The sequence below is a fragment of the Delphinapterus leucas genome, chromosome 15 (genome assembly GCF_059928025.1).
Source record: "Delphinapterus leucas isolate spDelLeu-1000000601 "Yukka" chromosome 15, BTC_Dleu_Yukka2, whole genome shotgun sequence".
Lineage (NCBI taxonomy): Eukaryota > Metazoa > Chordata > Mammalia > Artiodactyla > Monodontidae > Delphinapterus > Delphinapterus leucas.
Window position 1 is genome coordinate 84,397,939 of NC_143143.1, and position 27,949 is coordinate 84,425,887.

At 56.6% G+C, this 27,949-nt stretch overlaps 2 protein-coding genes across 10 annotated transcripts; one reads left to right on the plus strand and one right to left on the minus strand.

Moving 5' to 3' along the window:
• The first annotated feature begins 646 nt into the window (after positions 1-646).
• Positions 647-11,603, plus strand: NELFCD (negative elongation factor complex member C/D). 8 transcript variants are annotated; one of them, XM_022597617.2, is made up of 15 exons: positions 647-762; positions 4,417-4,532; positions 4,762-4,871; positions 5,734-5,843; positions 6,157-6,264; positions 6,751-6,903; positions 7,128-7,258; positions 7,898-8,063; positions 8,353-8,487; positions 8,896-9,035; positions 9,767-9,881; positions 10,216-10,311; positions 10,390-10,530; positions 10,831-10,960; positions 11,058-11,603. In XM_022597617.2, the coding sequence occupies exons 1-15, from the start codon at positions 676-678 to the stop codon at positions 11,090-11,092; spliced, it is 1,773 nt and encodes a 590-aa protein (XP_022453325.1). In that variant the 5' UTR covers positions 647-675; the 3' UTR covers positions 11,093-11,603. The 8 variants fall into 8 exon arrangements, with proteins under 8 accessions (XP_022453325.1, XP_022453324.1, XP_089753246.1 ...); XM_022597616.2 differs by having other exon boundaries at positions 10,249-10,311; XM_089897120.1 differs by having other exon boundaries at positions 4,420-4,532.
• On the minus strand, positions 11,201-20,966 carry CTSZ (cathepsin Z). Of its 2 annotated transcripts, none has more exons than XM_022597618.2 (6): positions 20,738-20,954; positions 20,106-20,269; positions 16,453-16,632; positions 13,867-14,017; positions 13,309-13,471; positions 11,201-12,219 (listed from the first exon to the last, which is right to left on the minus strand). In XM_022597618.2, exons 1-6 carry the CDS (start codon positions 20,878-20,880, stop codon positions 12,109-12,111), a joined length of 912 nt encoding a protein of 303 aa, XP_022453326.1. In that variant the 5' UTR covers positions 20,881-20,954; the 3' UTR covers positions 11,201-12,108. The 2 variants fall into 2 exon arrangements, with proteins under 2 accessions (XP_022453326.1, XP_089753248.1); XM_089897122.1 differs by lacking the exon at positions 11,201-12,219 and adding an exon at positions 12,245-12,757 and having other exon boundaries at positions 20,738-20,966.
• Positions 20,967-27,949: the final 6,983 nt, after the last annotated feature.

Genomic DNA, 27,949 nt, shown 5'->3' on the forward strand with positions numbered 1-27,949 from the left:
CCAGAATATATATATACTTTTTCAGATTCTTTTCCATTATAGGTTATTACAAGATATTGAATATAGTTCCCTGTGCTGTACAGTAGTAGGTCCTTGTTGGTTATCTATTCTACATACAGTGGTGTGTATCTGTTAATCCCAACTCCTAATTTATTCCTCCCCCTTCCCTTTTGGTAACCATAAGTTTGTTTTCCATGTCTGTGAGTCTGTTTTTGTTTTGTAAATAAGTTCATTTGTATCATTATTTTAGAGTCCACATATAAGTGATATCATAAACCCCGTGCCCAATAAGTTGGCCCTGCCCTTGTGCCCAGGTGTCAGACGAGGAAACTGATGCTCAGAGGACCAAAATTCCCAGTGAAAAAGACCCAGAGCTGGCACCGGAAACCAGGCCACATGTGAGTCTAGTTCCAAACTTCTATCCCGATCCAATATCCCTGGGGCCCAAACAGGTTGCGCTTCTGGATCAGTACGGGTGGTTCCCTCCGCCGCGTGCAGGCTGCCCTCTGCGCCCCACCCCTCCGCGCCGGCCCCGCCCCTCCGCCCCGGCCCTGCTCTTCCCGCCTGGGATGAGGCGCGCGTCCGCAGGGGGCGGGGCCGCGGGGCCGCGCGCGCGCGCGCTCGCCCGTCCGCCGTGCGCATGCGCCGTGCTCGCGCGCGCGTTCGCGGGAGAGGATGGCGGGGGCCGCGCCGGGCGCCATCATGGACGAGGACTACTTCGGGAGCGCGGCCGAGTGGGGCGACGAGGCGGACGGCGGCCAGGTGAGGGGGGCACCGGGCGCCCCCGACGAGGACTGTTGGTCTCCGTCGCCGGCGGGCCGGCCCCGCCCCCGCCGCGTGGTCCAAGCACAGCTCGCCCCGCCCCCTCCCGCCGCTCGACCACCCCCCCGGGCGCGCGGCCTCTCGGGGGGCACTGGACGGTGATGCGTGGCGAGGACCCGGTCCCCCCCAGTGACGGGCTCCGGCCGCAGGGGCACCGCCCCCCAGTCGTGACCCGAGCTGACCTTCCGACCACCCTGGGGCGGCCTCGGGGCCGGGTCCTGGGACTTCCTAGCCCCGCCGGGAGGGTCAGACAGCACCTCGAAGGTGGAGGATTGGGCCCAGACGCACACTGTGAAAAGTAGCCATAATCTCTAAAACAATCCAACTCAGCATCATGAGGGGGAAGAGTGGACCTTGGACTTCCGCACACGTGCTTTACTGTTTGTAAACCATACTCTTGGGCGCTCTGGCTGATGTAATCAACCCTTGGCCTGAGTGAGGGGGAAAGGATCGTCCATCCTTGACCTTCAGGGGTTTGCTGTGGAAGCTGCGGGAGGCTCAGAACCTTCTCCCCAGAAGCCAGGGGTTGCACAGTAGGGACTGGGCGCAGTCGCTCGGCCAGGGGACCCCAACCTGATTCTCATCTGAAGACCCACCCGCAGTGATGTTTGAAACCCAGCTTCCCAGGCCCCTCCCCTGGGGCCTGGGAGGAGTTGGTCTGGAGGGGAGCCTAGGAACCTGCCTTTTAACAAGAGTCAAGGTTAGGTGTTTTGGGAACATACTGAAGTGATATTTTGAAGGAAGAAAGCCTGGAGTGGGGCGTGCCCTGTTGAAAGGGGCTGGCGGGGCACTGAGGGCATTGAAGCCGGGGTACAGGGATGCAAAGGTGGGCGCTGTGTTCCAGGAGCTGAAAGGAGGCCTGTGTGGTTAGTTGCCTGGTGGAAGCAGTGGGTTCTGAAGGGCCTTCTGAGAGCTGCTGAAAAGCATGACTTGTTCGAGAGTTGGGGGCAGGGAGTGACACTCTAGGCTTCACGTGTTGGATCATTCCAGGGTGTTGGAGGCTCAGAGTGGAGAGAGAGTCAGATGTAGCTAATTGAAAAGCTGTGCCGGCTAGGCGCTTTCGTGCATCATCTCATTCCACACTCAAGATACTGAGTTGGGTGTTAACTCTGCTCATGTTGAAAATGAAGAAAGTGAGACGGGAGGACCGAGTGACCTGCCCAAGGTCATGAAACTCATACATGAAGGAATGGGGATCCCACTTAGGTCCTTTGTCTCCATCTCCACTCCAGCAAACCGCCGGACCACCGAAGCCTTCCGGTCACAGCGCGCTACAACTAGGGCATATCTAAGGGCCATCTAGTCACTTAACCCCATGGTGGGTGGATTTGGGGGAGGCAGGAAGATGTGTAAGGAGGCCGCTGTGACATTCAGTCCAGACGACAGAAGCTAAGGGGTACTGAAGTGCAGATAGCTTAGTCCGGCTGTGGCTTGCCAGTGGGGAGTGCCGAGGGACGACACTGCGGAGGCAAGCGAGCGGGAGGTCGAAGTCCTGCTGGAGCCTGGATGTCTTTTCTGAGGGAGATAGGAAACTTTAAGCAAGAAAGAGACATCAGATTTGTGGCTTATTAAGGTCATGGTGGCATCAGTGTGAAAGGTGACTGAAAGGAAGGAATGAGACCACGCCACTGGGGGACCATTGCAACTGCGAGCGTGCCCAAAATAAGGAAGGGCAGAGGGAAAGAGGGAAGGAAGGGCCAAGTTGGTTAGACATGTGGGAGAGAGAACTGATGGGTCTTTGGACAGGATGTGGGAGCAGAAATTGAAGACCTCTTCTAGGTTTGTGAGTTTAAGGAGTCCTTTACAAAAACATGGGTTGTAGGAAGCAGATCTGTTTAGAGGGAAAAGAGGAGGTCAGTTTGGAATCTAATGAGTTTGCCGTACTAGTGGGACATGTGAATGGAAGTGAGAATAGACAGTTGAATGCTTGAGTCTAGAGCTTGAGAGAGAGAGATCTAGGCTAAATTCTAGATTTATGAGCAGGGAAGTGGCATGACCCAGGAGAAGATGTAGTGGAAAAGATGAGTGCCCAGGGGAGAAGCCCGAGAATCCAGACACCCAAGGATGCCTCCTGGGGCAAAGACCGGCCTGCCTTCAGAAGCCTTGCTCGAGGCTCCCACTCAAATAAGGTCCAAGAGAAGACTCCCCGGTCTCCATAGTGAAGGAATCATGTTCCTTCTCCCAGAGCACTGCTTTCAGGATGTAAGTCTGCGTCAGGGGTGGGCAAACTTTTCTGGAAAGGGCCAGACAGTAAATATTGTTGGCTCTGCAGGTCTCTGTCACAGCTCCACTCTGCCCATTTTATAGGGGGGAAGCAGGCATAGACAATATGTTTTTAAAAAGGGGGCTGTGTGGCTGTGTTCCAATAAAGCTTTGCTTACAAAGACAAAAGGAGGATGGATTTGGCCCTGGGCTATAGTTTGCTGATCTCTGGCCTAGCTCTTACCCCATTATGTTAGGGGCAGTTACTGGTTTGTAACCTCCTTCAGCAGAAAAAGCCACCTCTTGTCTTACAGTTTCTTAGGTGTCCTGTGTAGTGCTCGGCGTAGTGAGTGTCCAAAAAGCATCCGCTTGTTGGTAACAGCGTTAAAGCTGGGCAGACCCTGGGGTCATTCCGTCCTCTGTCATCACATCACCATCCTGTCGTACCCTTAGATCCAGCGACTTGCCTAAGGTCGCCGCCGTGTAGGACAGGGACTAGTATCCAGGCAGGCCTGCTGATGTGAGGCAAGCCAGTGAGCTGCACTTTCTGACAGCAAATGGACAGCACATGGCCTTCGAGAATCGCTTCCTCAGTCTTTGTTGGAAAGCCTTCCGTGCATGGCACATATGAAATAGTAATAGTGACGACAGTAATAGCAGCTAACACCTACTGAACTCATACCAAATGTCAGGTGCTGTGCTTGGCTCTTCCAAAAATTAGCTCCTGGAATCCTCACAGCAGCCAAATGGGAGTAGGTCCCATTGTTGTCCTTGTTCAGTAGAAGAGAAATGGATGCCCAGGTGAGGTGTCTTGCATGAGATGCGGTAACTTGTATGACCGCGTACACAAGTTTGCCAGCGTGGAGTCGCCATACAATCTCACTTGGTATGATTCTGGATTCCGTTTTCTTAGCCACTCACATTACTTGTCCAGTGTACTTCATGAGATTGTCGTGAAAGTCAAATGAAATGACATACGTTGAACTTTTAAAAAAAATTAATTAATTTTTGGCTGCATTGGGTCTTTGTTGCTGTGCGTGGGCTTTCTCTAGTTGCGGTGAGTGGGGGCTGCTCTTCATTGCGCTGCGCGGGTTTCTCGTTGCGGTGGCTTCTCTTGTTGTGGAGCATGGGCTTCAGTAGTTGTGGCCTGAGGGCTCTAGAGCGCAGGCTCCGTAGTTGTGGCGCACGGGCTCAGTTGCTCCGCGGCATGTGGGATCCTCCCAGACCAGGGCTCGAACCCGTGTCCCCTGCATTGGCAGGCGGATTCTTAACCACTGCGCCACCAGGGAAGTCCGTGGAGCACTTTTGACGTGGACAGCGTCATACGGGTTTAAGGTGAGATTGCAGGATACTTGTAGTCCCGAAGAATAGCCTGGCTCTTTTTGCCAACAGCAGGAGGATGATTATGGAGAGGGAGAAGATGATGCCGAGGTCCAGCAAGAATGCCTACATAAATTTTCTACCCGGGATTATATAATGGAACCCTCCATCTTTAACACTCTAAAGAGGTATGTGAGAAAGGTTGTCTGCACTGGGAGGAGAAAGTTGTGTAATAGACCCAAAAGATGATAACGTGAAATTCAGAAGAATGCGGTACGGGAATGGAAGGCCTCTAGGGGTCCCCCCACTTTAGAAGCCTGAATAACCTGTCTTCCTCCTCACCCTGTCACGGCTGTCCATCCCCATGCCCATCTGCGTCCATTTGAGTGTCACAGCTTGTTTGTTCCTCTTTTCTAGGTATTTTCAGGCAGGAGGGTCTCCAGAGAACGTTATCCAGCTCTTGTCAGAGAACTACACTGCTGTGGCCCAGACCGTCAACCTGCTGGCCGAGTGGCTCATTCAGACAGGTGCTGTGTGGGGGCGGGGTCCTGGCCCTTCCCCCGCGGGACCTTTACCGAGCACAGTACAGAGCCGCTGGGTCATCATCATGCTGATGAGCTGGAAAGGCCTTCTTCGTTGTCCTGGTTCTTTCTGTTTGTTTGTTTGTTTGTTTTCCTGGTTTTTAACACCTCTGTCAGTAAGAACTGAACTTCTTACCCATTTTCATTGGCTTGATTTTTATCTTTGATTCAATAATTGAGGTTCACAGATAACCCGCAAATGTGATTCTCATTGAGCTGTTTTCCCTACCGTGTTGTAGAAGTAGAGAATTATACGGTTTTTGTTCAGTGTGTCATCTTTAAGAGGTCTATTATAGCAAGCAGAAATCATGGCTAATTTAGGACTGGGCATGATTATGGCTTTTAGCTACTATGATCCAAGTAGAGCCTTACTGTAAATCCTCTGTGCTGAGTACAGATGACATCGTGGAGTGGGTGCTGCCCGTAAACGAGTTGACTCCCTGCTGTCACGGTCATCACACATGAGTGTGCCCCCTGGCTGGCATCTGCTCTGTTCTGCCATGGGGGAGGGGGGGTGTTTTTCCATTTTGGCAATTTGTCCTTGTTCCTAGCGAGGCTTCGAAGATGTCACTGTCCTTTCCACGTAAACAAGCATCCTTGTGTGTTTTGCCCTGGACTCTTTTTTGGGTCTTACCATCGAATATGAGTAATATTAATTTTTATAAGAGGCCCCAGATCCTAAGTGGTCAGAAGCAGTTCTGTGATATTTGATTTGCATGTAAACTTTTGATCTGTCGACTTTTTCTAAAATAACACAGTGCATTGAGAGATTGCCATTTTCCATCTCGTGGCTTGCATTTTCTTTCAGGCGTTGAACCAGTGCAGGTTCAGGAAACTGTGGAAAATCATCTGAAGAGTTTACTGATCAAACATTTCGACCCCCGCAAAGCAGATTCTATCTTTACTGAAGAAGGAGAGGTGAGGAACCTTTTTCCCTTTTTTAATTCCAGCTCCTAGAGTCCTCTGCTGATTCCACCTCAGGGTGGAGTGTGGCGCGTTGTGTCAGTCAGGGCTGGAGCTTCCACACGCTGCGGGGGCGTTCGGGGCTCGGGCTCGGCCGCCCGGCCACCAGGCACCCTCAGCAGCCCGCGGCCTGCTTCTTCCTGTGTGGGGGACCGCGGCAGAGCCAGGAGCCCAGGGGCTCTTGCTGTGTCTGCTGCCACGACGTCACCTTCACTTAGGCGAAAGCTAGGCCTCTTACCTTGCTTTTTGTTTGTTTGCTTGTTGTCAGACCCCCGCTTGGCTTGAACAAATGATTGCACATACCACGTGGAGAGACCTTTTCTACAAACTGGCTGAAGCCCACCCAGACTGTTTGATGCTCAACTTCACTGTTAAGGTAGGAAGAGTCCTAGAGTCCGAGAAAAGATGAAAGTATTTATGAATGAGGGTGATTTTGACTTGGTTGGTTGTTGGTCTGTGTCCTTTGAAAAGATCCTGCGTGCTTTATTTGTAAAGGTTTTCGTCGTTTCACTTTAGTAGGTCGTAAACATCCAGAGGGAAAAGCGTAGACTTTGTATGTTTTGGGATCGAGTGGCCTGTGTTTTAGGATTGGGCAGGAACAGGGGACAGAGCCTTGTGTTCAGAGAGGAGCCTCTAAGAGCGCCTGGTCCATCTCCTCCGTCTCACACACGAAGACTCAAGGGTGGGGGGCTTGACTGGGACCACCAACCTAGTTAGTGGTGAAGCGGGGACCCGAGCAGAAGTTTGAGACCCGCGCCCAGTGCCCGTCCGTCCTCACCCCAGGCTCGGCCAGCGGCCGCCTTCCTGTGGGCGCGGGGCCACGGCTCGTCAGCACTGTGTGTGGCTTACTTCCGTGTTGCAGCTTATTTCCGACGCGGGGTACCAAGGGGAGATCACCAGCGTGTCCACGGCCTGCCAGCAGCTGGAGGTGTTTTCTAGAGTGCTTCGTACCTCTCTAGCTACGATTTTGGACGGAGGAGAAGAAAACCTCGAAAAAAATCTCCCTGAGTTTGCTGTAAGCGCTTTACTTGATGTGGCTCAGATCAGGAGGAGGCCGTTCGCATGGGGCCGTGCATCTTCTAACGGGAAATGCTCTTTACTGTGGAGAGTGTGTGGGTCGCAGGGCACCTTCCCAGGTGGGGACTTGCGTGCAGAACTGTCGGAGTCCGACTCTTCTGTCTGCCTTTGTCATTGCTGTGGTCCTGAAACCCCACACGCTGTCTCCCTGCCGTCTTCCAGAAGATGGTGTGTCACGGGGAGCACACGTATCTGTTCGCCCAGGCCCTGATGTCCGTGCTGGCCCAGGAGGAGCAGGGGGGCTCGGCCGTGCGCAGGGCCGCACAGGAGGTCCAGCGCTTCGCCCAGGAGAGGTGAGAGGCTGCCTGTCAGCTCGCTCTCGCCCCTACCACATTGCCCTGTGTCCACAACCGAAGACTCTAGGTCCTCCTGTTTTTGACAGATAGGTAAACTTGCTTTTATCCAGTAGAGCTGAAAAAGTCGGGCTAATTTTAAATACGTGGAGAGAGCTTGCTTCGGAAAGTTTTGCTTCGATGAATACTTGGTAAACGATTTGCTTATCGTTGAGTTCACTGTACTTAAGAACCTAAATTCCCAACATATTGGGATTCACCAGTGGCACACGCAACAGTCCCGGAATAGCTCTTTAGCAGTCTGATGGTTGGATCGTGCTCCATATCCTACAGAACAAAACTAGCCCCCATTAGCTTTATCGTCTACTAATGGAGTCTTAAGGTACTTAAAAAGTGCGTGGTTCCTTTTAGGAAGCCTCTGAGCTGTACCGAACCGTTCTTTCCCAGTTGCCTCTAAATGTTGCTTTCGTGGGTCAGTTAGTAAACGTACCAGTGGATGAGAGAAATATGAAAAAACAAAGGGACCTCAACAGTTCAAAGCATAAATCTGAAAGAAGGAAGGAAGGAAAAGAAGGAAGGAGAGGGCAGGACAGGGCACCACCTCATCAGTGATGGGATGTACGATTTTTTTTCATCAAGAGGCCATGACGCCAGTCAGATCACGCTCGCACTGGGCACAGCTGCCTCCTACCCCCGGGCGTGTCAGGCCCTTGGGGCTATGTTGTCCAAGGGAGCCCTGAATCCGGCCGACATCACAGTCCTGTTCAAGATGTTTACAAGCATGGACCCGCCTCCTGTTGAACTCGTGAGTTGCTTTTCATTTTAACCTTAAGATGGGACACCCTCAGCGCCTGTCGGAAGCATATTCTTTCGGAAAGTTGTTCCTTTTAATTCTCGAAGTCAGCGAGTGCACATTCCTATTGAAATGTTTCTGTCCTCTCCCTGGTCCTTCCTCATCACACCCTCGGCCCTCACAACCCTGAAGCACATGCAGCGGTGGGCGTGAGTGGGCCCTCCTGCCATGGGTGCGTGTGGACTTACCTGCCATCTCGCTTCTGTGTTCCTTTTCAGTGTGTTTGTGTGTTTCTCTTCAGATCCGGGTGCCGGCCTTCCTGGACCTGTTCATGCAGTCACTCTTTAAACCAGGGGCCAGGATCAACCAGGACCACAAGCACAAGTACATCCACATCTTAGCATATGCAGCGAGCGTGGTGGAGACCTGGAAGAAGGTACTGTCAGTTCTGAGAACTCATGGACTTTTTTACGGAGCCAGAAACCTCCTCTCTGTGGTGTTATTTGGGAATTTTGGCTGCAGGGAATCATGGGCCCAACTAGTGTCAGAAATGTCTTTTCTAGTGTTTCTGCATAAAATAAGTCAAAGTGCTAAATGTCTCAAGGAAAGGTGCACAGCATCTACGATACTAATTTAAACTGTAATTTGAAGTGTGGCTAAAGATACGAAACCGATTCCCTAAGCCACCGACGGACGCCGGTCTCCCTGGCGGACGGTCTCGCTGTGTGATGGGGACACTTCAGAGACAGGGACGGGGGTTTGCAGAGAGAAGGGCCGAGGCCAGGTTACCCCGACTGCAAGGACGCGGGCACCGTCGGGATTCACCGACTTCATGTGTTTTCAGAACAAGCGAGTCAGCATCAATAAAGACGAGCTGAAGTCAACATCGAAAGCTGTTGAGACTGTTCACAACTTGTGTTGCAATGAGAACAAAGGGGCGTCTGAGCTTGTGGCCGAGCTGAGCACCCTCTACCAGTGTATCAGGTGAGCACGTGGAGGTTCTAACCCTGATTCTCTGGGGAGGAGGGGCTTGAGCTTTCATATTAAAAGCTCAAAAAATAAAACAGATTCAGAGATACTTATTCATCGTATTTATTTTCTCTTTCGTCAATAGAGAGAGAGCACTTTAAACTGTTCTAGCAGCATGAGTAATTTTCAGGTGTTTACTTGCCAGAAGTCCATTTGCAAATTAGACTAAGAAAAAGGAAGACCAACCAGAATTACAAAAATTGACTTGAAGAAGAGGCTCTATTTACAGTAAAAGTTAGACCAACAAAGTATCACCTAGATAGAAATGGTGGGTGTCATGCCAATTATTTAAATAAGCATTCACTAGAAAAGCTGACACACAGGGTGTCCTCTTAGGCATTTGAACCTTCCTCCGTTAATTTGTGCTAGTGACAAAGAGAGGGTTTGCTAAATAAAAGTAAGCTTCAGCCCAGTCCACCAAGCTCATGGAGTGTTGCATGAATGGTCTTTTCCTTTCAAACCAGCAAAGCTGGTCCAGAGTCAGCTGAGCGTGGGATTCGGGTTCTCGAGCTGCGCCTTTGAGAGGATGCTGGTCTCGTCAGCCTGTTCTCAGCTCATCGTGTCTCCCTGGCAGAGCACGTTGTAGAGTGACTTGATGGGCTGGCTTGAGTTGGTGTTGTTTGTTTTGGTGTTTGCCCTTTAGAAAACTTTGTTTAAAGGAAGCGTTCTGCCTTGTGTACCTGTAGGTTTCCAGTGGTGGCCATGGGTGTGCTGAAGTGGGTGGACTGGACTGTGTCGGAGCCGAGGTACTTCCAGCTGCAGACGGACCACACCCCGGTGCACCTGGCACTGCTGGACGAGGTAGGGGCTGCGGACCCCCCAGCTCCGGGTCCGAGGCTCTCGCACGTCTGTTCCCCGCCTTCAGAAGGCAGTCCTTCCGGAGCTGGTTATTTCTGTTCTAAATGAGGAGTTTCCTTTTAAGGAGCTAGTTTCGTTGACTCCGCAGATCTCTCCGTTTTTATCAAGTGTCCCTGAAAGGATGAGGAATGGGTCAGAGGCTGGCCGGCCCCGGGCCGAGTGCTGGGCCCGCCGTCCTCAGCCACGAGCTGTCTTTGGTGACGGTTCTCTGGGGCCGGCGGGGAGCCCAGAGGCCCAGCCATAGCGCTCAGGGTGGCTCCCTTTGGCCTCTTTGTAGATCAGCACCTGCCACCAGCTCCTCCACCCGCAGGTCCTGCAGCTGCTGGTGAAGCTCTTCGAGACAGAGCACTCCCAGCTGGACGTGATGGAGCAGGTGAGCGGGCAGCCCGAGGGCTGGGCTGCACAGCGGGAAGGCGGCCCCTTTCTCAGCCTTGTCGCCCCACCCGTGCAGCTCGAGTTGAAGAAGACCCTCCTGGACAGGATGGTGCACCTGCTGAGCCGGGGCTACGTGCTCCCCGTGGTCAGTTACATCCGCAAGTGTCTGGAGAAGCTGGACACCGACATCTCCCTCATTCGCCACTTTGTGACTGAGGTCAGCGCGCGCCGGTTACCGCTTCCCCCGGCAGCGCCCTTCTTGGCTTGATGTAGTCATCTGGTACCGCACTCTGGAGCCGTGCCGTCGGAGAGTCACGGTGATGACAGTGACACGGATGCCAGTCTACCAGGCACCTCCTACCTGCAGGAACAGTGTTTTACCTGCCTGGCCCCTGGGCGTCTTAATGTCGGAGATTGTCGGCAGGAAGCAGAATGGCGGGGGTTGGGGGAGGGGTCTCGCCGCACTGTTGCCGTCTGACTGGTAGTCGGAGCCGCTCACAGGCTGTGCTCCCCGTAGGTGCTCGACGTCATCGCGCCCCCCTACACCTCTGACTTCGTGCAGCTTTTCCTTCCTATCCTGGAGAACGACAGCATCGCCGGCACCATTAAAACAGAAGGTGAACACGACCCTGTGACAGAGTTTATAGGTAGGGTTGGCGTGAGCGTCTCTTGGCTGCAGTTCTCGATGTCATTGTTTCCCTCCTGTTTCTAACCCAGTGCCTGTTTTCCTTCCGTTCGTTAAAGCTCACTGCAAGTCTAACTTCATCTTGGTGAACTGATTCAGAGCATCCTCCAGAGCTGGAGCAGAACATTCCAGGAGACCCGCTGTGGAAAAACCCTTTCCAGAAGCTATTGTTGAAGAGGCCCAGTCAGCATCTTGGAAATGGGCTGTGGTGGGAGGAGGTGGGTAACTTTTTTAAAAAGGAAGGTGTTAGCAGTGTAACGGCTATTAGGAACAGTCCCCTCTCCTCGTGAGTCCAGGGCTGCCCCCAAGTCCTGTTTATAGTACTCATTTCCCCCAGTAGCGGAACTAGGTTCCCGTCACCTCTTGGGATGTAGCCAGCTGTCAGCCCCGGGGGTGGGGGTGGGGGTGGAAATTCAGAAACTGAGACACTTAGATGAACTCTTTTCAGAGTTGATTTAAGTTTCCTCACAAGGCTCCATTGGTTAGTTCGTATTACTGCAATTGCTTTCATTTTCCGAGAACAAATAAAAAGCCCTTCTGCGGTTGGAAGGTGTAGGTCCCGGTGTTAATGTTGTTTTCGTGTGTAAATAAAGCACTCAGATTCAGTTCTGGTGTGAAGTGTGCATTTTATTCATCCCTTGGGCAACTTGAGATCGCCATCCCCCCTCGGCCCTACCATTGACTTCAGGGTGACAGAGGAACTGGTGATGACAAGTCTGAAATGTTCCACCTCTTAAATACATCACAGACCACAGTCGCCAAGTGATTTATTGAAGAAAACAGGTCACGTCATTCACCGCCTGGTGGCTCACGCTTCTCCAGGTAGATGGTGCGCTGCCGTCCTCCCGGCAGGAAGCCATCCTGTGCGGGTGCGGGGTCGTCCCCCCCGCGACTCCCCCCCGCCGGGAACGCGTTCAGCCCGTGCGGCATCGCGGCGGCCGTCCCTCCCGGGCGCCCAGGGCCGTCACCAGCCATCACATATGTGACTGCCAACCCCCAGTTCCTTCAAACCACGGCAGTACCACCCCAGTGCCCGTGAAGGTGGGATGCCCTCTGGTTACGGCTCATGCGATCATTTCTTTAAGAGCCGCTCCTCTGGAGACGTCTGCCTTAAACGATGGGGTCCCCAAATGTGCAGTTCTCCTCGATGGCAAGGTTGTAGTCGGCACCCTTGCCACCTCTGTAGGCGCTGGTCACTATGCGCATCCAGCCCCGCTCACCCTGTGAGGAGTGGGACCATGCGTCAGCTCAGATCCTGTCTGCGCTCTGAGTAGACTGACCCCCTCCCCTCCTCACTCAGCCTCAGGCTCGGGGGGTCTGCAGCATCCCAGCCACCCGCTCGGCTGACCCTTCCCTTTCCTAGGACCCCTGTTCGGAAATAGCTTTTGTGAAATATTCAACTTGGTTAATATTCAACACGAGGGGTGCATGGCCCTGTTATGCCGAGAGCTAATTAACTAAAATGCTGATCGACTCTTCAGACCAGATGACTCGACTACCTATTAATATCCCCATTTATAGTCGTTTAATAAAAAATATTGACATTTCATCACTTTGACATAAATCACCATCCCTGGGCTTCCCTGGTGGCGCACTGGTTGAGAGTCCGCCTGCCGATGCAGGGGACGTGGGTTCGTGCCCCGGTCCGGGAGGATCCCACGTGCCGCGGAGCGGCTGGGCCCGTGAGCCATGGCCGCTGAGCCTGCGCGTCCGGAGCCTGTGCTCCGCAACGGGAGAGGCCACGACAGTGAGAGGCCCGCTACGGCCAAAAAAAAACACAAACAAATCACGGTCCCTGATTTCATAACAATGAATTTGTGTCTTCATCTGTTAATGGTTAATACTCGGTCTTAGAAACGAAAATTCTGCCAGTTAATTTAATTCCCCTGGGTTTTTGACTCAACTCAAAAAGTATTTTTGAAGAAACTCCATAGTATTACTTAGGAGAGCCGAAAGTATGGCAAGAAAAAGAATGAGATGGTTGTAAAGGAATAAAAGCTAGCTAAACGGAAACTAAAGCAGCACTTCTCAGCCCCCATCCCCCTCGGGAGCCATTTGTCAACGTCTGCAGACGTTTTCTGGTTGTCCCAGCTGGGGAGCGGGGAGGAGCATCTGGCGTCTACCGGGTAGGGGCCGGGGACGCTGCTAAACGCGCTGCGAGGCACAGGACGGGGACAGCCCCCGTGCAGCGCAGAAGGACCTCACCCCACGTGTCTGGAGCCTGAAGCCCCTCTGCTCAGGGCCGCGGTTCTCAGCTACAAAACCCCCAGAACCATCCAAGTGAGAGGAGTCGCAGTGGAAATGTCTTACCCATGGTTCGCCCCACGAATTCCGGACGATCCAGTACTCCGTCCCATGGCTGACACCCCAGCCGGCCACGGAGACTATGTGGTTTATGTAGGCCCTGTTGTGGTATTCAGCATAGATGCCGCCGGTGTAGTTAGACATCTTATCCGTTGCCATTATACCGCAGCTGAGAGCAAGCAGGGAAAGAATGAGCGCTTTCAATGACCATGTTGACCATCGTTAGGAAGAGCCGTGTGGATCCAACTTAAATAACGCACACCTGATGATTCTGCCCAAACTTCTGTAGTTACTCACCTGGCGTCCTCCCTACCGAAGCTATACCAGCCACCCCAGAGCACTGGCTACACTCTGGGAGCTGTCCATGGATGTGTCCTTCCCTCACAATAATCCTACGAGGGGCACATGGGCTACTGAGCTTTACTTTTGAGAAAACTCACGTGGCAGCTGTGTCTCCAGCCCTGTGGGTAAAGTTGGCCAGAAGGAAAGGGGTGAAAATCACCTGGGTCCCGTTTACTGGAAGCGTGCACGCCCTCCGCGGGCAGGGGTCTCAAAGCTCCTCACCTGATGGGCCCCTTCGCATAGATTTCTGCCATCATCTTTTCCCTCCCGGAGACGGAGCCGTAGTCGCCAACTTTCCAGAGGGTGTAGTTCTTGATGACGTGGCACTCTCCGAATTCAGTGCATGTTCCACACTGGTTAAACTTGTCACACTCTGGGGACAGCACGGAAAGTCAGCGTGAGGCCATTTCCTCGTTAATCCCTGAACAAAGTAGCACGCCCAGACCCAAACTCCACTTTTCTAACTGAACGCTCCATCCATCAGCTAATAATGGAAATCTTCTTGCCCTCGGGTGTTTAATTACCCTCCTCTTTCAGCTGCAGGAGTTATAAAAAGCCTTTCCCCAGGCCTCAGTGGAAAGAAACGTTAATTAGCACACAGTAGGTGCTCAAAAGCTCCACTTTTCCTTTAAAGCTGGGACAAAGGCCTTTGCACAATACAGCTGAGAATAGAGTGTGATTAAATTATTCACTTTTAATAAGATTGTATTGTTGGCTATGTATTATTCACTTTTTTTTTTTTTTGCGGTATGCGGGGCCTCTCACTGTTGCGGACCACAGGCTCCGGACGCGCAGGCTCAGCGGCCATGGCTCACGGACCCAGCCGCTCCGCGGCACGTGGGATCCTCCCGGACCGGGGCACGAACCCGCGTCCCCTGCATCGGCAGGCGGACCCTCAACCACTGCGCCACCAGGGAAGCCCCTATTACTCACTTTTAAATAAGATTGTATTGTTTCCCCACGTTGGGGGAAAAAATAAGCATTTTCTTATTATTTCGGTCTGAGAAGGTATAATAATTAGGCCTCAAAAAACAGTGCAGCTATTAGGTCTGGAAGACTCCACACCGTCTCCTGCGTCCCTCCTGGGCCCTAGACAGTATTACTTCTCACCTTGTCCATCCTGCCTTGGCCCACGGTGCCACTTTCTGCTGCTTTCACATTACCTATTTCTGTTATAGTTTTGTATCTATCCAGACTCCTTCCCCAAGACATTAAACTCCTTGAGGATTAAACTGTTGGTTTAGTTTGTCCCTTGGACACCAAATGCCCAGGACAACCTGAACAAAGGTGGATCTGTGGCCACATTTGCTAATACAAAGGCAGGACTACTGGAACTTGCCTGGTGGCGCAATGGTTAAGAATCCGCCTGTCAGTGCAGGGGACACGGGTTCGGTCCTTGGTCGGGGAAGATCCTGCATGCCACGGAGCAACTAAGCCCGTGCGCCACAACTACTGAGCCTGCAGTCTAGAGCCCACGCGCCACAACTACTGAAGCCCGCGCGCCTACAGCCTGTGCTCTGCAACAAGAGAAGCCACCGCGATGAGAAGCCCGCACACCGCAACAAAGAGTAGCCCCCGCTCGCTGCAACTAGAGAAAGCCTGCGTGCAGCAACGAAGACCCAACACAGCCAAAAAAAAAAAAAAAAAGACAGGACTACTTATTGCAAACAATCAGGTGCCAATGAGTTCCATCTGGCCCTGTTGTCCCAGGTGGGCCGGAGGGGCCTGGCCGAGGACAGACAAGACCAGTTCTGGGCGGATCAGGGCTCCGAGGACCACCTGGTTCCCGATTCTGAGCCCGCGGGGGCCCTCCCTGCTCCCCTTCATCCTGGACACCTCTCCTTGGTTCTCTGACGCCTGCTGCATCTATCACTTCAACACCTCACTGGACCAGTTTGGGGAGATGCCTGCTAGCTGGGCAATACGGCCGGGAGGCAAGGCGGGGGCAGCCTGTGGGCGTGGAATGGCGCCTTCAGAAGGTACAGGGGCCTGAGCACACCTTTTACAGATGGAAGGGGGGGCAGAAAAGCCCCCCGGTCTCCCCACAGACACCCACGTCCTCCCCACTCCTGTCTCAAAAGGCCTTTTGAGTTGGTCTCAGCTCTCTGCTCTGGTTACGAGGGAGCTCAGACAGGTGACTTAAAACTACCCACTGTGGGGTTAGGGTTTGGACTTTTTCTTTCCTTGGGTTTCCAAGGGGAGCACCCTGAAAGGACCGTGCCGACTCCAGGGCCCCAGGCCAGCTTGCATCCGCTGGTCCGTGCAGCACCCTCGGCTCCAAATCCACCCAGACACAGGCGGCCGGGACCAGGGTCTCGAAGCAGGCCGGGCCCGCCTGCTTCCTGCCTGCTCGCTGCTCCCGGCTCCTGGAGAACACTCTTCCCTTGATGAGCGATCCCCTTACAAAGGGCCATGAAACCACCAAAATGCCAACACGTCAAAACCCAAACATCAGGGCCCGGCCTGGCCGCCGGGCGCGCAGGCTGGAGACCCCCATCCCAAGTCCTTTTTTTGTTAGTCTTCCCACCAAGGATGCCAGGCCCCACCTTTCCCGTCCCCCCGTCCCACGAGACACACAGCGGTAGGGGGCTCCCAGCTACGTCCCGCCCTTCCCCAGGGCCCCAGCCACAGGCCCTGAGAAGTTTGCCAGCCTGGGTTCCGGGCCACACTTGTGCTGGGAAGAGGGGGGGTGGGGAGAGGGAGAGAGAAGGAGAGAGAGGGAGAGAGAGAGAGAGAGTGTGTGTGTGTGTGTGTGTGTGTGTGTGCGCGTGCGCGCGCGCGTGCGTCTGGGGGATGAGCAGGCCCTACCTTGGTCCTTGGCCTGGTAGTTGTTACAGGTCTCATCGGGGATGCCGTGCCGGTGGGCGTACTCCCACACCGGCAGGTCGTTGCCCCCCTCGCACGAGCCGGCGTTGCCGCAGTCGATCACGTGCTGCACGGACAGCAGTATGGAGGGCCACGCTCCCTTCCTCTTGATGTTGATTCTGTCTGCGGGGGCAGCACCCATGCTGGTCAGCACCCACCCCACTGCCTGCCGCTCCGGGGGCCATGCATCCCTCTCTGGAGGGCCCTCCCCTGCTCCCTGGGGTCCCTGCTCTCCAGAGAGGCCTCCCGGGCCCTTCCTGGCACCGAGGCACACCCTCCCCCCACTACGAATGTCATCTGGGCAGGGCCGGGCGTGTCCTGCCTGAAGGCTGGTAGATCCCCGAGGGCACCGGGGAGCCAGACTAGGGGCCACTCGGCGACCCCACTCTCACTCCGCACGCGCCTGGGCCCACACACCCCACGGGGCAGCTGGGGGCGGCTGAGGGCAGCCACGGCCCCCCGCTCCTTGCCCCCCTTTCCCTGTACAGACAGCATCCTGTGGGGCCCTGCAGCCAACCTTACCACAGGCCCGCCACCTTGCTTTCCGCCCTCCCGGAGCGACGATTCCGTCCGCAGCCGCCCACCTCGTGGCCGCATCCCGAGTTCCCACCTCCAGGTCAGAACTCACCACAGCTGCGCCTGTTCCTTCCCTGATGACGGTGAGCAAGTGGCCAGGCCCTCCACCCACCAGCAGCCCCCTCCAGGCGCCTCCTTCCTTCCCTCCTGCAGCCCCAGGCCCCCTACACCCCTGGGGTCACCTCCTAGGCCCTTGGGCCCACAGGGCTCTACATGCGGCCCCACAGGGCTTGTGGAACCCACGGCCGGTCACCAGCACGTGCCCCAGCCCTTCCCCCAGCGCCCCTGGACGCACCGCCCAGTGCTCCTCCGCGGACAGCCCTCTGCGGACCCCCTTGTGCGGGTGAGCCCCGCCCTCCAGCCCCCGCAGGTCTCCCCAAGCTCCTTCTTAGCAGCCTCCCGCCGTGCCCGCCCTGGGCGCTCAAGCCTCCTCCCCGGCCTTGCTGACCCTGCAGCTGACACCGCTTCACCCAATAACCCCTCCCGCCTGAGGGTACCGGCCCGTTCTTCAGCTCTTGGTGTCCAAACTGGGTCCCAACACGGAACAGGGAGCCAGCTTACACAGGCTCTGCGGGCAGGTCAGGGTTTTGTTCTATCTGCCTGAAACCTCGGAGGGTTTCAAGTGGAACAGAAAAGGGACCCGGCCTGGGTCTGAGCTGCTCCACCAGGGGAGCAGCAGGCGGACCAGGCGGCAGCTCCGCAGTGGTGCTTGGAAGGTAGAGTGCAGCCCTGCGGCCTGATGTTCTGAGGGTGGAAAGCAGGAGGCCGGCTGCCTCTGGGCCTGGGCCTGAGTGAGGGAGGGATGGCATTCTCCTGGAGTGATCAGGGAGGCCGGGGAAGAACCGGTTTGGGGGTGAGGGTGGTGGCAGAAAGGAGGAGCACGTGAGGTTTGAGGTGTCCCGCGGCGGGGCGTGAAGGCCGAGTCCAGGTGCAGGGTCCCGGGGAGCCCAATGTCCAGAAGTTAAGCGGGGTGGTGGGGGGATGAAGGAGGGGCCGGTGAGACAGAGACTGGGGGCCTGTGGCTGAAGGCGAGGAAAGCATTTCGGGGAGGGGCTGATCGAGCACAGCAGGGTGGGGCGAGGCCCAGGGGCAACCACCAGGCCTGGCCCTGGCCGAGCCAGTGACCTTGGCGAGGAGCTGGCAGGCGACTGGAGGGGGTCGGGTTAGCAGGGAGAAGGTGGGGACTGCAGGCCCCTCCAGGAGCCCAGAAATGGGGTGGCGCCTGGAGACGGGGTGGGGTTCAGCGCTGGCCAGGTCTGAGCATCGGCAGGGATGGCCTTGTCCAGGGGCTCAGACGCTGGACGGCCGGGGACAGGAGGGAAGGTGGCAGCTGGGCCGGGCACCGTGGAAGTCCCCTTCTGGGGGCTTCTGTTTTCTCAGTGAAGGAGGAAGAGGATGCCTGCTGCTAGGGGGGCCGTTAGGGGTTGGAGAGCAAGAGGGCAGAAGCAATTATCTGCCCAGGAGACTCCGCTCCAGCAAGTGGAGGGCGGACCTCTGAGCAGGGACGCGTCCTCGCCCCCAGGCCCCGCCCTCCTCTACAGATGCAAATCTTGGCATGTGACTCCCTCCCTAAGATCCTTCAGGCTTCTGCCGGGCCCCTCCCCTGGGGGTAGGGCCCCTGGTGACCTTCTCAGCTTCCCCCACCCACCCTTAGGCCCCTGCCACAAAGGCCCTCAGTTCCTCCAGGCCAGGGAGTGCGCCATTCCTGCCAGGCCTTCGCCCTAAGCCTCTGGCTCGAGGCTCGCCTACACCCTGCCTGCCTGCCTGCCTGTGGGCCCCTGAAGTCTCCCAGCGGCTCCAGTGGTTAAGCCTCTGCTCCACATTCTCCAGGGGCCCTGTCCATCTCCATCCCAGTCAGGGACGTCCCCAGCTGCCCAGAAGAGCTCCTACACCTTAAAATGGGGCTCAGGGAGTTCCCTGGTGGCCCAGTGGTTAGGACTCAGCGTGTTCACTGCTGTGGGCCGGGGTTCAACCCCTGGTTGGGGAACTAAGATCCTGCAAGCCGCGCGGTGCAGCCAAAACACATTTTTTTAAATAAAATAAAACAAAATAAAATGGGGCTCAGCCTAGCTGCCCCCACCCTCCTCCTCCCCGAAGGGTCAGAAGTACAACCCAGCCCCCAGGAGAGATGGGATGGGGCCACCACGAGGCCCTGCCTGATGCCCCCAGTACAGCTGGCTGGCCCTGGGGTCCAGACGCCAGCCCCACCCCTCCTCCTACAGACAGCCCAGCTTCCGCGCTCTGCTCCCGGCTGTCACTCCCACAAAGGCCTAGTCTCCTGACCTCCCTGCCGGAGCCTCAGTTTCCTCATCTGCAAAGTGGGAGCAATCACAGGGCGGCCAGGAGGCTTACATGGGATGAGACGTCCAGCGTAGGCCAGGGGCGGTAGCCACACATTGGCTTAATACAATGCCACAGGGCAGGAGTTTGAAAGATTCCGGCGTGACTGCAGGCTCCCGGAACCCCGAGCTGAATGAAGGCCCAGGCTGGTGTGAAGTCCCCCTCCCTCCCCTACCAAGGCAGGCCCAGCAGCCTTCTAGAGAGGTGCTGACTTCGGATCCCTCCCCGCCCCCCAACCCCGGCCTCGAGGTTTCCCGCCCTCGCTGCAGCCAGGCGGCTAAGGCCCAGATGAGGAGACAGCCAGCCTTGCTCAATGTACCAAGCCCAGGGCTGGCATTCATTTCAAATATTAACTACGCTGAAAAGCAGCTTCACTTCCGCATTCCCAAACACCAGCAGGGTGTTCGGTGAGTTTGTGGTTTGATCCCCAAGAGCCCAGGTCACAAGCTTCGGGACAGATAAGGCTCCTGGGAGCTGTTTGTCACAGGTCTTCAGTCCTGTGACTGCTGGGCATCCACTCCCTTAGGCCTGACGCAGACACCGCCCCATGCCAGGCTGAGTCCTGGCACAGAACTGCAGGCCCCCAGGACCCTGGGCTGCAGCTGCAGGTACTGACAAAGAAGGCAGCTGGACGGGCCCTCCTGGCCCACAGTCAAGAGGGGCCGAAGTCCCCGACCTACCCGCCATGGCACTGGTGCTGCCGTGGGCCCAGCAGGAGCCACAGTACTGGGGGATGTGCTGGTTCCTGGTGACACTGGCGTAGTTGACCCCATTCACGTTGCGCCAGTCCCAGCTCTTGGGCAGATCCAATAGGGACAGGTATTCGTGAGGCCGGGGATATGTCCTGGGAACAGACCACCACCACCGGAATCAGCACTGGGGCCCCTGGGGGTCGGGCGCGCAGGCACCTTCCCCAGCGCCCTCTCCCTTCCCCAAACTGAGAGCGAGCGGGAGAGGGCCATCTCAGCCAGGAGACGCCCCTTGCCCGCTCAGAATCTCAAGTGGGCAGGGCACACACGCGCCCCCCCCCCCCCCCCCCCCAGTGCAGGAACCAGACCGCTCCGCCAGCGATGCTCCAAATGCCAGGGCGGCGAGGCTAGCCTGCCTCCTGCACCGGTGCGCCTCGTCCAACCCCACAAATGTGAAAGGGCGCGCCCCCAAAGCAACGGGGCTGGCCTTGACCCTCAGAGGTCAAGGGAGGCTGGGCGTCCTGGTTCCTGGTACCCCAAGGAGGCGGCAGGGTCCCCCAGGCGGGAGAGGGCGCGAAGCCCCGGGAGATGGGCAGCCCCTGACCCCCCCCAGCCGCCCCAACCTGCGCCCCAGCTGGGTGAGCTGGTCCCCCCGCAGGGGCCGGTAGCAGCCGCGGCCAGGGCGGAAGTGGAGGCCGGCCCGCGCCGCGCCCGCCGGCAGCACGAGCAGCAGTAGCACCAGCTGCGCCGGCCCGGACGACGCCATGGCTCCCTCGCCGGTGCGATCTGACCCCGACTCGAATCCCAACTCGGATCCTAACTCGGATCCCGCGCCGGTAGCTCCTCCGCCAGCCGCCGCCCCGCCCGGCCCTTAAGGTGGCTGCGCGCGGGCGGGACACTCCCCCGGGGCGGGGCGCGCGGCTGCCCCCGGTGACCCGGCCCCGCCCCGCACGGCCGCACGGCCCGCCGCCCGGACTCGGGTCACGCGCCAGGCCTCGGCTGACCCCAGACCCGACCCGGCCACCAGCCACGAGCCTCCCATCCGTCAGGCGTCATTCACTCTCGAGCATCCCCAGCCTTGGATTCTTGGGACCCTTGGCCCCGGAGAGGTGCCCCTCTCCCCGCATCCCACGTGGGCCCAGGCCTCCGGGGATGGGCAGGGGGTCTCCCCGCAGGACTGTGCCCTGGTCTAGCTTTCTGAAGGCCACTTCCCGAAGGCCCAGGCCCTTTCTGGAGAGACACTTTCCCTACATAGTGAAGGAAGACAGGATCCTTCCAGAAAATACCCCTCGAGGAGAGTTTCACTTGGGCCTGAATCATTAATTCTACATTCCAACTTCCAAAGCTGCTGGATGAGGTTTCTGCTAACAAAGCGTTTCATCTTCAAGCAGAGAAACAAAAGCAGAAGTGGGACCCTGGGGGCCTTGGTTTCGTAACTCAAGAATTTCCCCTCCCCCGCTCCTCCTGAGTGGCGGTCACCTGAGCTGACCACAGAATGGCCTCCCTGGTCCTGGGAGAAGAGGGTCCAGGCTTTTTGCTCTAGGGCCCACAGCCTTGGCTATAGGGTCCTCAGATGCGGGGACCCTGCTCTTCCCTGGACTACATGGGCATCCCCACACACCCACCCCCTCTTTCCCTCTGCCGACACCAAACCTGCAATCAGAAACCACGGTGGCTGCCCCTTGGACTTCCAGCCATTTCTGTGACGACCCTTGGAAGCCCTGGGGCACCCACGGAATCCCAGCAGGGCTTAGTCCCTGCTCCTGAGATGCTATTGCTGAGGCAATGTATAGACACGGCCCCTACCTATTGAGGTCTATGTGTTGAGGTGTCTCTCTTTTTTTTTTTTTTTTGCGGTACGTGGGCCCCTCACCGCTGCGGCCCCTCCCGCTGCGGAGCACAGGCTCCGGACGCGCAGGCTCAGCGGCCATGGCTCACGGGCCCAGCCGCTCCGCGGCACGTGGGATCCTCCCGGACCGGGGCACGAACCCGCGGCCCCCTCATCGGCAGGCGGACTCTCAACCACTGCGCCACCAGGGAAGCCCGAGGTGTCTTTTATCTTCCTGGAAAGTGGGCTCCTCCGAACCCTTAGTGTGAGTCAGTTCCTGGTTAGGAGGTGGGATGGGGCTGCCCACCCTCCACCCCGATCCCGTGAGAAAACGTCCAGGCTTGAGCAGTGGGGATGGGGGCACAGAAACCACATCTGCAGAGGCTGATTTGCCCGAACAGGTGTCCTGGCCCTGGTGCCAAAGCCTTTCCCTTCCCTCGGGTGTAGCAGGTGTGGGAAGGGAGTTGCCAGCCAGGACTTCCCCTTCCTACCCCTCTTTCCTCCACGGCCAAGGTGAGTCAGCCAATCTGTCCTCCATCCATGTGAGGAAACAAGCCGGCATGGTTGTCCCCGTGACCCCCGTGACATCCGTCATCCAGGTGGGGTCTTCCTAAGAGGTGGGTGTTTGGTCTCCTCCAAAGAACAAGCTAAAACCTCCTAGTTGCTGAAGAATGAACAGAATGGTCCCAATATTGCAGGGTGACAAATATTTTGGGGACCCCCAAGTCCCCATAAGTGGTCAGGGCCCAAGAGATGCAAAGTCCAACCACAAGTTTTATAACATGGGACACAGACGGTCCCTAGGCCCAGCCTCTGATGACTGCTGTGAGGTCTGGGGCTGCATCCCTGATGTTGGGTGAAAATGATGTGCCGGGTTACAAGCTCCTCGGTACCTGCCGTGCTGGGAGACCTGGATGTTCTGAAGGCGCCCTGTGATTCTCCAAGGAGGTCCACGCGCGTCAGTGTTATGACAGGCAGGGCCGGCGCCGTGGGCTTGTGACCCCTGCTGTCAACAGGGCCCGGAGCACTTGGTGTGATGCCGGGTTGCCCAAGGTGCCCTGTTTTCGTTTTGAGCCTTAGATTGCAGAGCTGGGCCTGCCAGATGACTCAGCCTCCGTAGGCCAGGGCCTGCAGCAAGGGTCAGAGCGGGGCTTGGGGGTCAGGGAGCATTCGGCCCTGGAGAATGCAGGTTAAAGGGAGGGACGGTGACATTTTCAGGCTGGAAACGAATAGGACATCCAGCGTTGACAGGTGGTGATACAGCAGGGTTTTCCTGCCCTAGAAGCAACTCAAACTCAGAGAGTGACAGGAAAATTGGGCAGGAGGAGGGGGAGGGAGGCCAGACATTTGAAACCACAACTTCCAAGGCAAGAAGAAGTAAATGAGTTCTCCTGTGACCCACTCTGCTTCTTCAGAACCTGTGACAGGTCCAACGCGGAGCCAAGCCCCTGGACCCTTTCTTCCCCTCTGAACCTGGCTGTGGTCCGCCGATGCACGTCCACCTGGCCCACGGCTCTGAGAGGTGAGCTAGCCGCGTCTCTTTAGGGGTCACTGAAACCGCACTGGGTCCCTTAGAGCTGTGTTCTGTTGAGGGAGGGGGCCACGGCCCTGACCGCCTCTGTTAGCCCAGGGCATTTGGCCCTAGGAGATCTCTGAAGGCGCACAGGTGAAATTCAAAGGCCGCTGGGACGGAGGAGAGGAGAACCTGCTGGACTGGCTGCCCGGCTCTCCCCGAAGCAGGTGCATGAGCGGCAGGTTGTGTGGTCCCTTCCTGGTACCGCTCTGCATGCCTGTGAGGGCAATGTGCAGATCATGACTGTCTCATCTGCCTGGAACAGAGGAGGCTCGGCAGGGCCCCAAGGTCGGCTCCCCTCAGGCCAGCCTCACCTGTGTGTCCCCGTGCGGAGCACATCTAACGCATACTTGAGACTCAGACCCTTCCCTGAAACCAGGACAAAGGCCTCTCCCTGGGAACCCGGCGGCATCCCTGCACTCCCGCCCCCTGGGCTGTGTCTACAGGCAGATTCAAATGACAGTCTAGAAGGCTCTCCCGTCTAGGAAACTCTTTTCTCATTTGATCCTCGGCACAACCCTGTGAGGTGGGAATCAGATGCTCTCACCTATTTTATAGGTGGGAAGACTGAGGCTCCAGAGGTTGAGAGACCGGTACTCAGCCCAAGGCTCACGGGTGGCGGGTTTGAGTCTAGTCCCTTTTTTCTTTTTTAACGCCCCGTAAAGTCTCCTGGCGAACATGTGATCCAAGGCCACGACGCAAAAGGCTATTTGCTTCTAAAAATAAGGTTCACTTGTCCCCTCGTCCCAGTAAAGAAATCACACACTTTACAGGTAGGCCAGGGCCGGCCCAGTCTCCCAACGGGCAGCAGAAGAACAAAGGTGAGTTTTTGTTTACCGTGGAATTGCCTCGAAGTCCTCTCCTCTCCTTCCTTCGTGCCATGTTGCTTGCCCGCACCCGGTAGGCTGCAGACATTTCCTATGGTTCCACATTCCTGAGTTGAGCCACATCCTGGATACCGCATCTGTCATTAAAGACGCTGGTGGTGACAGAAGGCAAGTCTGGCTCGCGGGGCACCGTGGTCCCCTCGCCAGCTGCAGGCTCGTCTCCATCCACGCGGCCACTGGGTCAGACGCTCACACTGACCCTCTGCAGCGAATGTGGGTCAAGTTCGTGGTCCCCAAATGCCATCGCCACCACACCCTCTGCTGGCCGCACAGCCTCACTTGGGGGGGAGCTCGGCTCCTGGGGGTCCCATTCCCGAGTATGTCACACCTGTCAGCATCACCTCAGAACACGCTGGCCACCGCCCACCGGCCAGGTCACATCCAGCCCACCCAGGTGCTGGCCCAGGAGCCCTTGCAGAGCGGCCCGGGCCTTTCACCCGGTCCAGTCTGCTGGCGCTCTAAAGGACAGTCGGCAAACATGGCTGACCACCTAGGATGCGCCACGCCACTGACCCAGCCCTGGGGACACAGGAGTGTCAGTCCCCGCCTGCCCAGGGCGAATATTCTGGCAAGGGGCCACGTGGAAACAGAGGCTCGAAGAAGAACGTGCTGGCTACAGAGCAAATGGGGCCTGGTAGAGGCAGGGCCTCGCAAATCTGCTCTGGGACGTTCTCTTGGCCATCCAGTGAGTTGGGATTGACTGATGAGGACGTAGCCATGGAAAGCGCTGGACCTTTCAAGCAGAAGGGAGAGTGTGTGCAAAGGCCTTGGAAGGCCAGCACCCGTGGTAGGTGCGACCAAGTGGCAGCAGAGGTGGTTGGAGAAGAGGGTGGCAGGGCGAGGTCCCCGGGCTGTAAACGCGCCTCTCAGCTGCCGGCGCGCTCTGGGATCTAAGACCGTGCTGCCCACTGCCCGAAGGTCGCTGCCCTCGAGGTGCAGGGCTCCTCGTCATGCACCGGTTCCCACCCAGCCCTCCCCGTCCCTCCCTCCCTCTCGGCCTCCTTTGGCTCCCTCCCTGCTTCCGACCGTGGGCTTTTCCCATCAATCTGAACAACATATCAGCTGCGCTAAGAGCGGCGGTTTTACCCTGGTGGCTGCTAGTTTCCCTGGAGAGAAGTGGGCGCGACCTTTTGTGTTCTATGAGCTCGCTCTGGGAGGATGGATGGAAGGTCAGGTAGAGGCCATTGCGGTCGTGGACAGGAGAGCTGGTGGTGATAGGTTAGGGATCCTGCTGAGAGATGGTGAGCATGGGCACGTCTGTCTGGGCAGCAGGGCCGGCAGGACCCAGTTATGGACCAGAGGTGAGGAGAAAAGCCCAGCTGGAGGCTGTCTGGCCGGTCCGCCTCTTGACACCTGGAGTCATCCCTAGATGTAGAGGTCCACAGACCTGCGACCCACCTCTGGTTCTGCCGCATCATCCTGGGACTTGAGCTGTCGGGTCCGTCTCCAAGCCTTAGTCTCTTCTACCAGGTGGAGAGGAACCATCCCCTTGCCCAGAGGTGGGCTAAAAGAGGTATCAAGAGATATGGGTGGCAGAGAACTTGGTAACAGCCAGAGAGAGGGAACTCGGCAGGTGTGTCTCTCATTCCTGGAGGGGATTTCCTACTTCGCCGAGGTCCCTCGAGCCCCCCAAATAGTACTCAGCCAATATTTGTTGGATAAACGAGTGGATTTCTGAGACAGACAAAATGGAGATTTCTTGGACAAACACGGAGCTGGAAGAAGTATGTATTTGTGTTTGATTTCACATGTTATGTTTATCTCTCTTTCTGCCACTGAACATTATGAATCGGGAGCTGCACACCTTGGGAGACGGGAGAGATACAACCGAGAAGGTTAACATCTCCATACACCCTCAGAATCATGTCAACTCACGGGAAGTGTGTGTGTGTGTGTGTGTGTGTGTGTGTGTGTGTGTGTATGTATGTGTTTCTGTGTGTGTGTTTCCTCCTGCAAGTCAGAGATGCCACAGCCCAGGACGCTGATTCTCAATGTACCCAGAGAGACGGCACTGGACCATCTCGGGTCCAGTGGACCACCTGACGGGGAGAAGGTCTCAAACTCCTCCGTGGACCTGGGCAGCCTGGCTTAGTGAAAAACAGTGACTAGTTTTTTAGTTAGTCCCTTTCTTCTTGCAGTTACTTATTCATCCTCCCCAAACTTTCTTTTACAGTAAGAGAACGCACGACGAAGCAGAGTACAAGCAAGTGGAACTCAGTTCATCTGATGATCTGCCCACACCCGGCTGAGTCACTCCTAATGGCTCCTCAGATGTCATTTTCTTGCTAAGACATTTGGAAAAATTTCTACCTCTGAATCACAAGCAAACACTATAATTCACCAATCTTCTCTAAGTTATGCAAGGAAGTATGATGCCCTAGGAAGTGGAAGATCAGGGGCGGATGAAATCAATGAATTCTCTGAGAACTTTGTTTTTCTCCTAATCATTCATTTGCCGAATGCAGGGCTGGGGGAGCCCCACCCGACCACTGGGGTCATCTCCAGGGGAAGTCTGGCAGCAGTCGATGTGGCGTTTCTGGATGACACTTGGTTTTCCTTATCGTCTTGGTCCTGTTCCCGTAATAGACCCGAGTGTCATCCAGGAAGGGGCTTGCTGCCACCCCATCTTCTTGAGGACTGCTCCTCGCGACGAAGGGCTGGCCACTGGTACTTAATGATTTCAGTGTCCTTGGGCGAGCGGGGTCACCCCCGGTGCACAGGGCAGTTTCGCTCCTGCCCTCTGCCCCGCTGAAGCTCCGCTCAGAGTCTGTCACCATCACCTGCCTTTGTCACAGCCCTTCTCAGGGGAGAAGATGATTTTGTCATTCATCACAGATGGCCACTTTTAATCACTTGCTGTGCTTCAGGGCAAGGGGTCACCTTCAGCCTGACAGGAGAGCAGACCTTGGGTCTCCCCCCGTGTGAACTGTCACACGTTCACCTGTGTGGCGGGAAGGGGCCACTTCTCGGGGACTGAAAAAGGCACTGTGTCTTCAGTTCCTCACTGGCTCTCGCTAACCTGGCAGCCAGAGGGGTGCACGTTCCCCAGGGAGCAGGTCCCTTCATGAATAAGGACAGAGGAGCAGAGACAGGCTGGCGTCAGGCCTGCTGCGAGTCCGGCCACTCTGTGCTACCCGGACGTGTTAAATCCAGATGGAGGGCTCTGTGTGCCACAGCTAGCTTAGGCCAGATACATAGTAGGTGCTCAGGACCCAGGGTGCTGGTGCGTCTACGCGGTCAGCTGCATCGCCACCTTCCATCCTGTGAAGCTGACTTGGAAAACACTGCCTGCCCAGGGGTGTTGAGGGCTGCTCGGTCCTCAAAGCAGACCTGGGCCTCGGGACGGTCATCCCGCTTTCCAGCTGAGACAGCTCAGGTCTGGGGAGAGGTGGGCCCTGCTGAGCCGCAGCCTCTCTGCCTGGCATCCGCCCCCTACCCCCAACCCCCGCCCCTGGCAGCATCCCAAGCTCAGCACATGCCGCCCAGGCTGAGTAAACGCTGCTGGCCACGCTGGAATCAAAGCAAACAGGGTTCCTCTTCTTCCGCC

Bases quoted from the DNA above. Each gene is read 5' to 3' on its own strand.
- NELFCD (XM_022597611.2), top strand. From the start codon at position 676: ATGGCGGGGGCCGCGCCGGGCGCCATCATGGACGAGGACTACTTCGGG. The intron at 6,904-7,127 runs GTAAGCGCTTTA...GCCGTCTTCCAG, and splicing joins AAAATCTCCCTGAGTTTGCT to AAGATGGTGTGTCACGGGGA. The intron at 10,531-10,830 runs GTCAGCGCGCGC...TGCTCCCCGTAG, and splicing joins TTCGCCACTTTGTGACTGAG to GTGCTCGACGTCATCGCGCC.
- CTSZ (XM_089897122.1), bottom strand. From the start codon at position 20,880: ATGGCGTCGTCCGGGCCGGCGCAGCTGGTGCTACTGCTGCTCGTGCTG. The intron at 16,633-20,105 runs GTAGGTCGGGGA...CTGCCCCCGCAG, and splicing joins CAGCACCAGTGCCATGGCGG to ACAGAATCAACATCAAGAGG. The intron at 12,758-13,308 runs GTAAGACATTTC...TTTTGGCCGTAG, and splicing joins ATTCGTGGGGCGAACCATGG to CGGGCCTCTCACTGTCGTGG.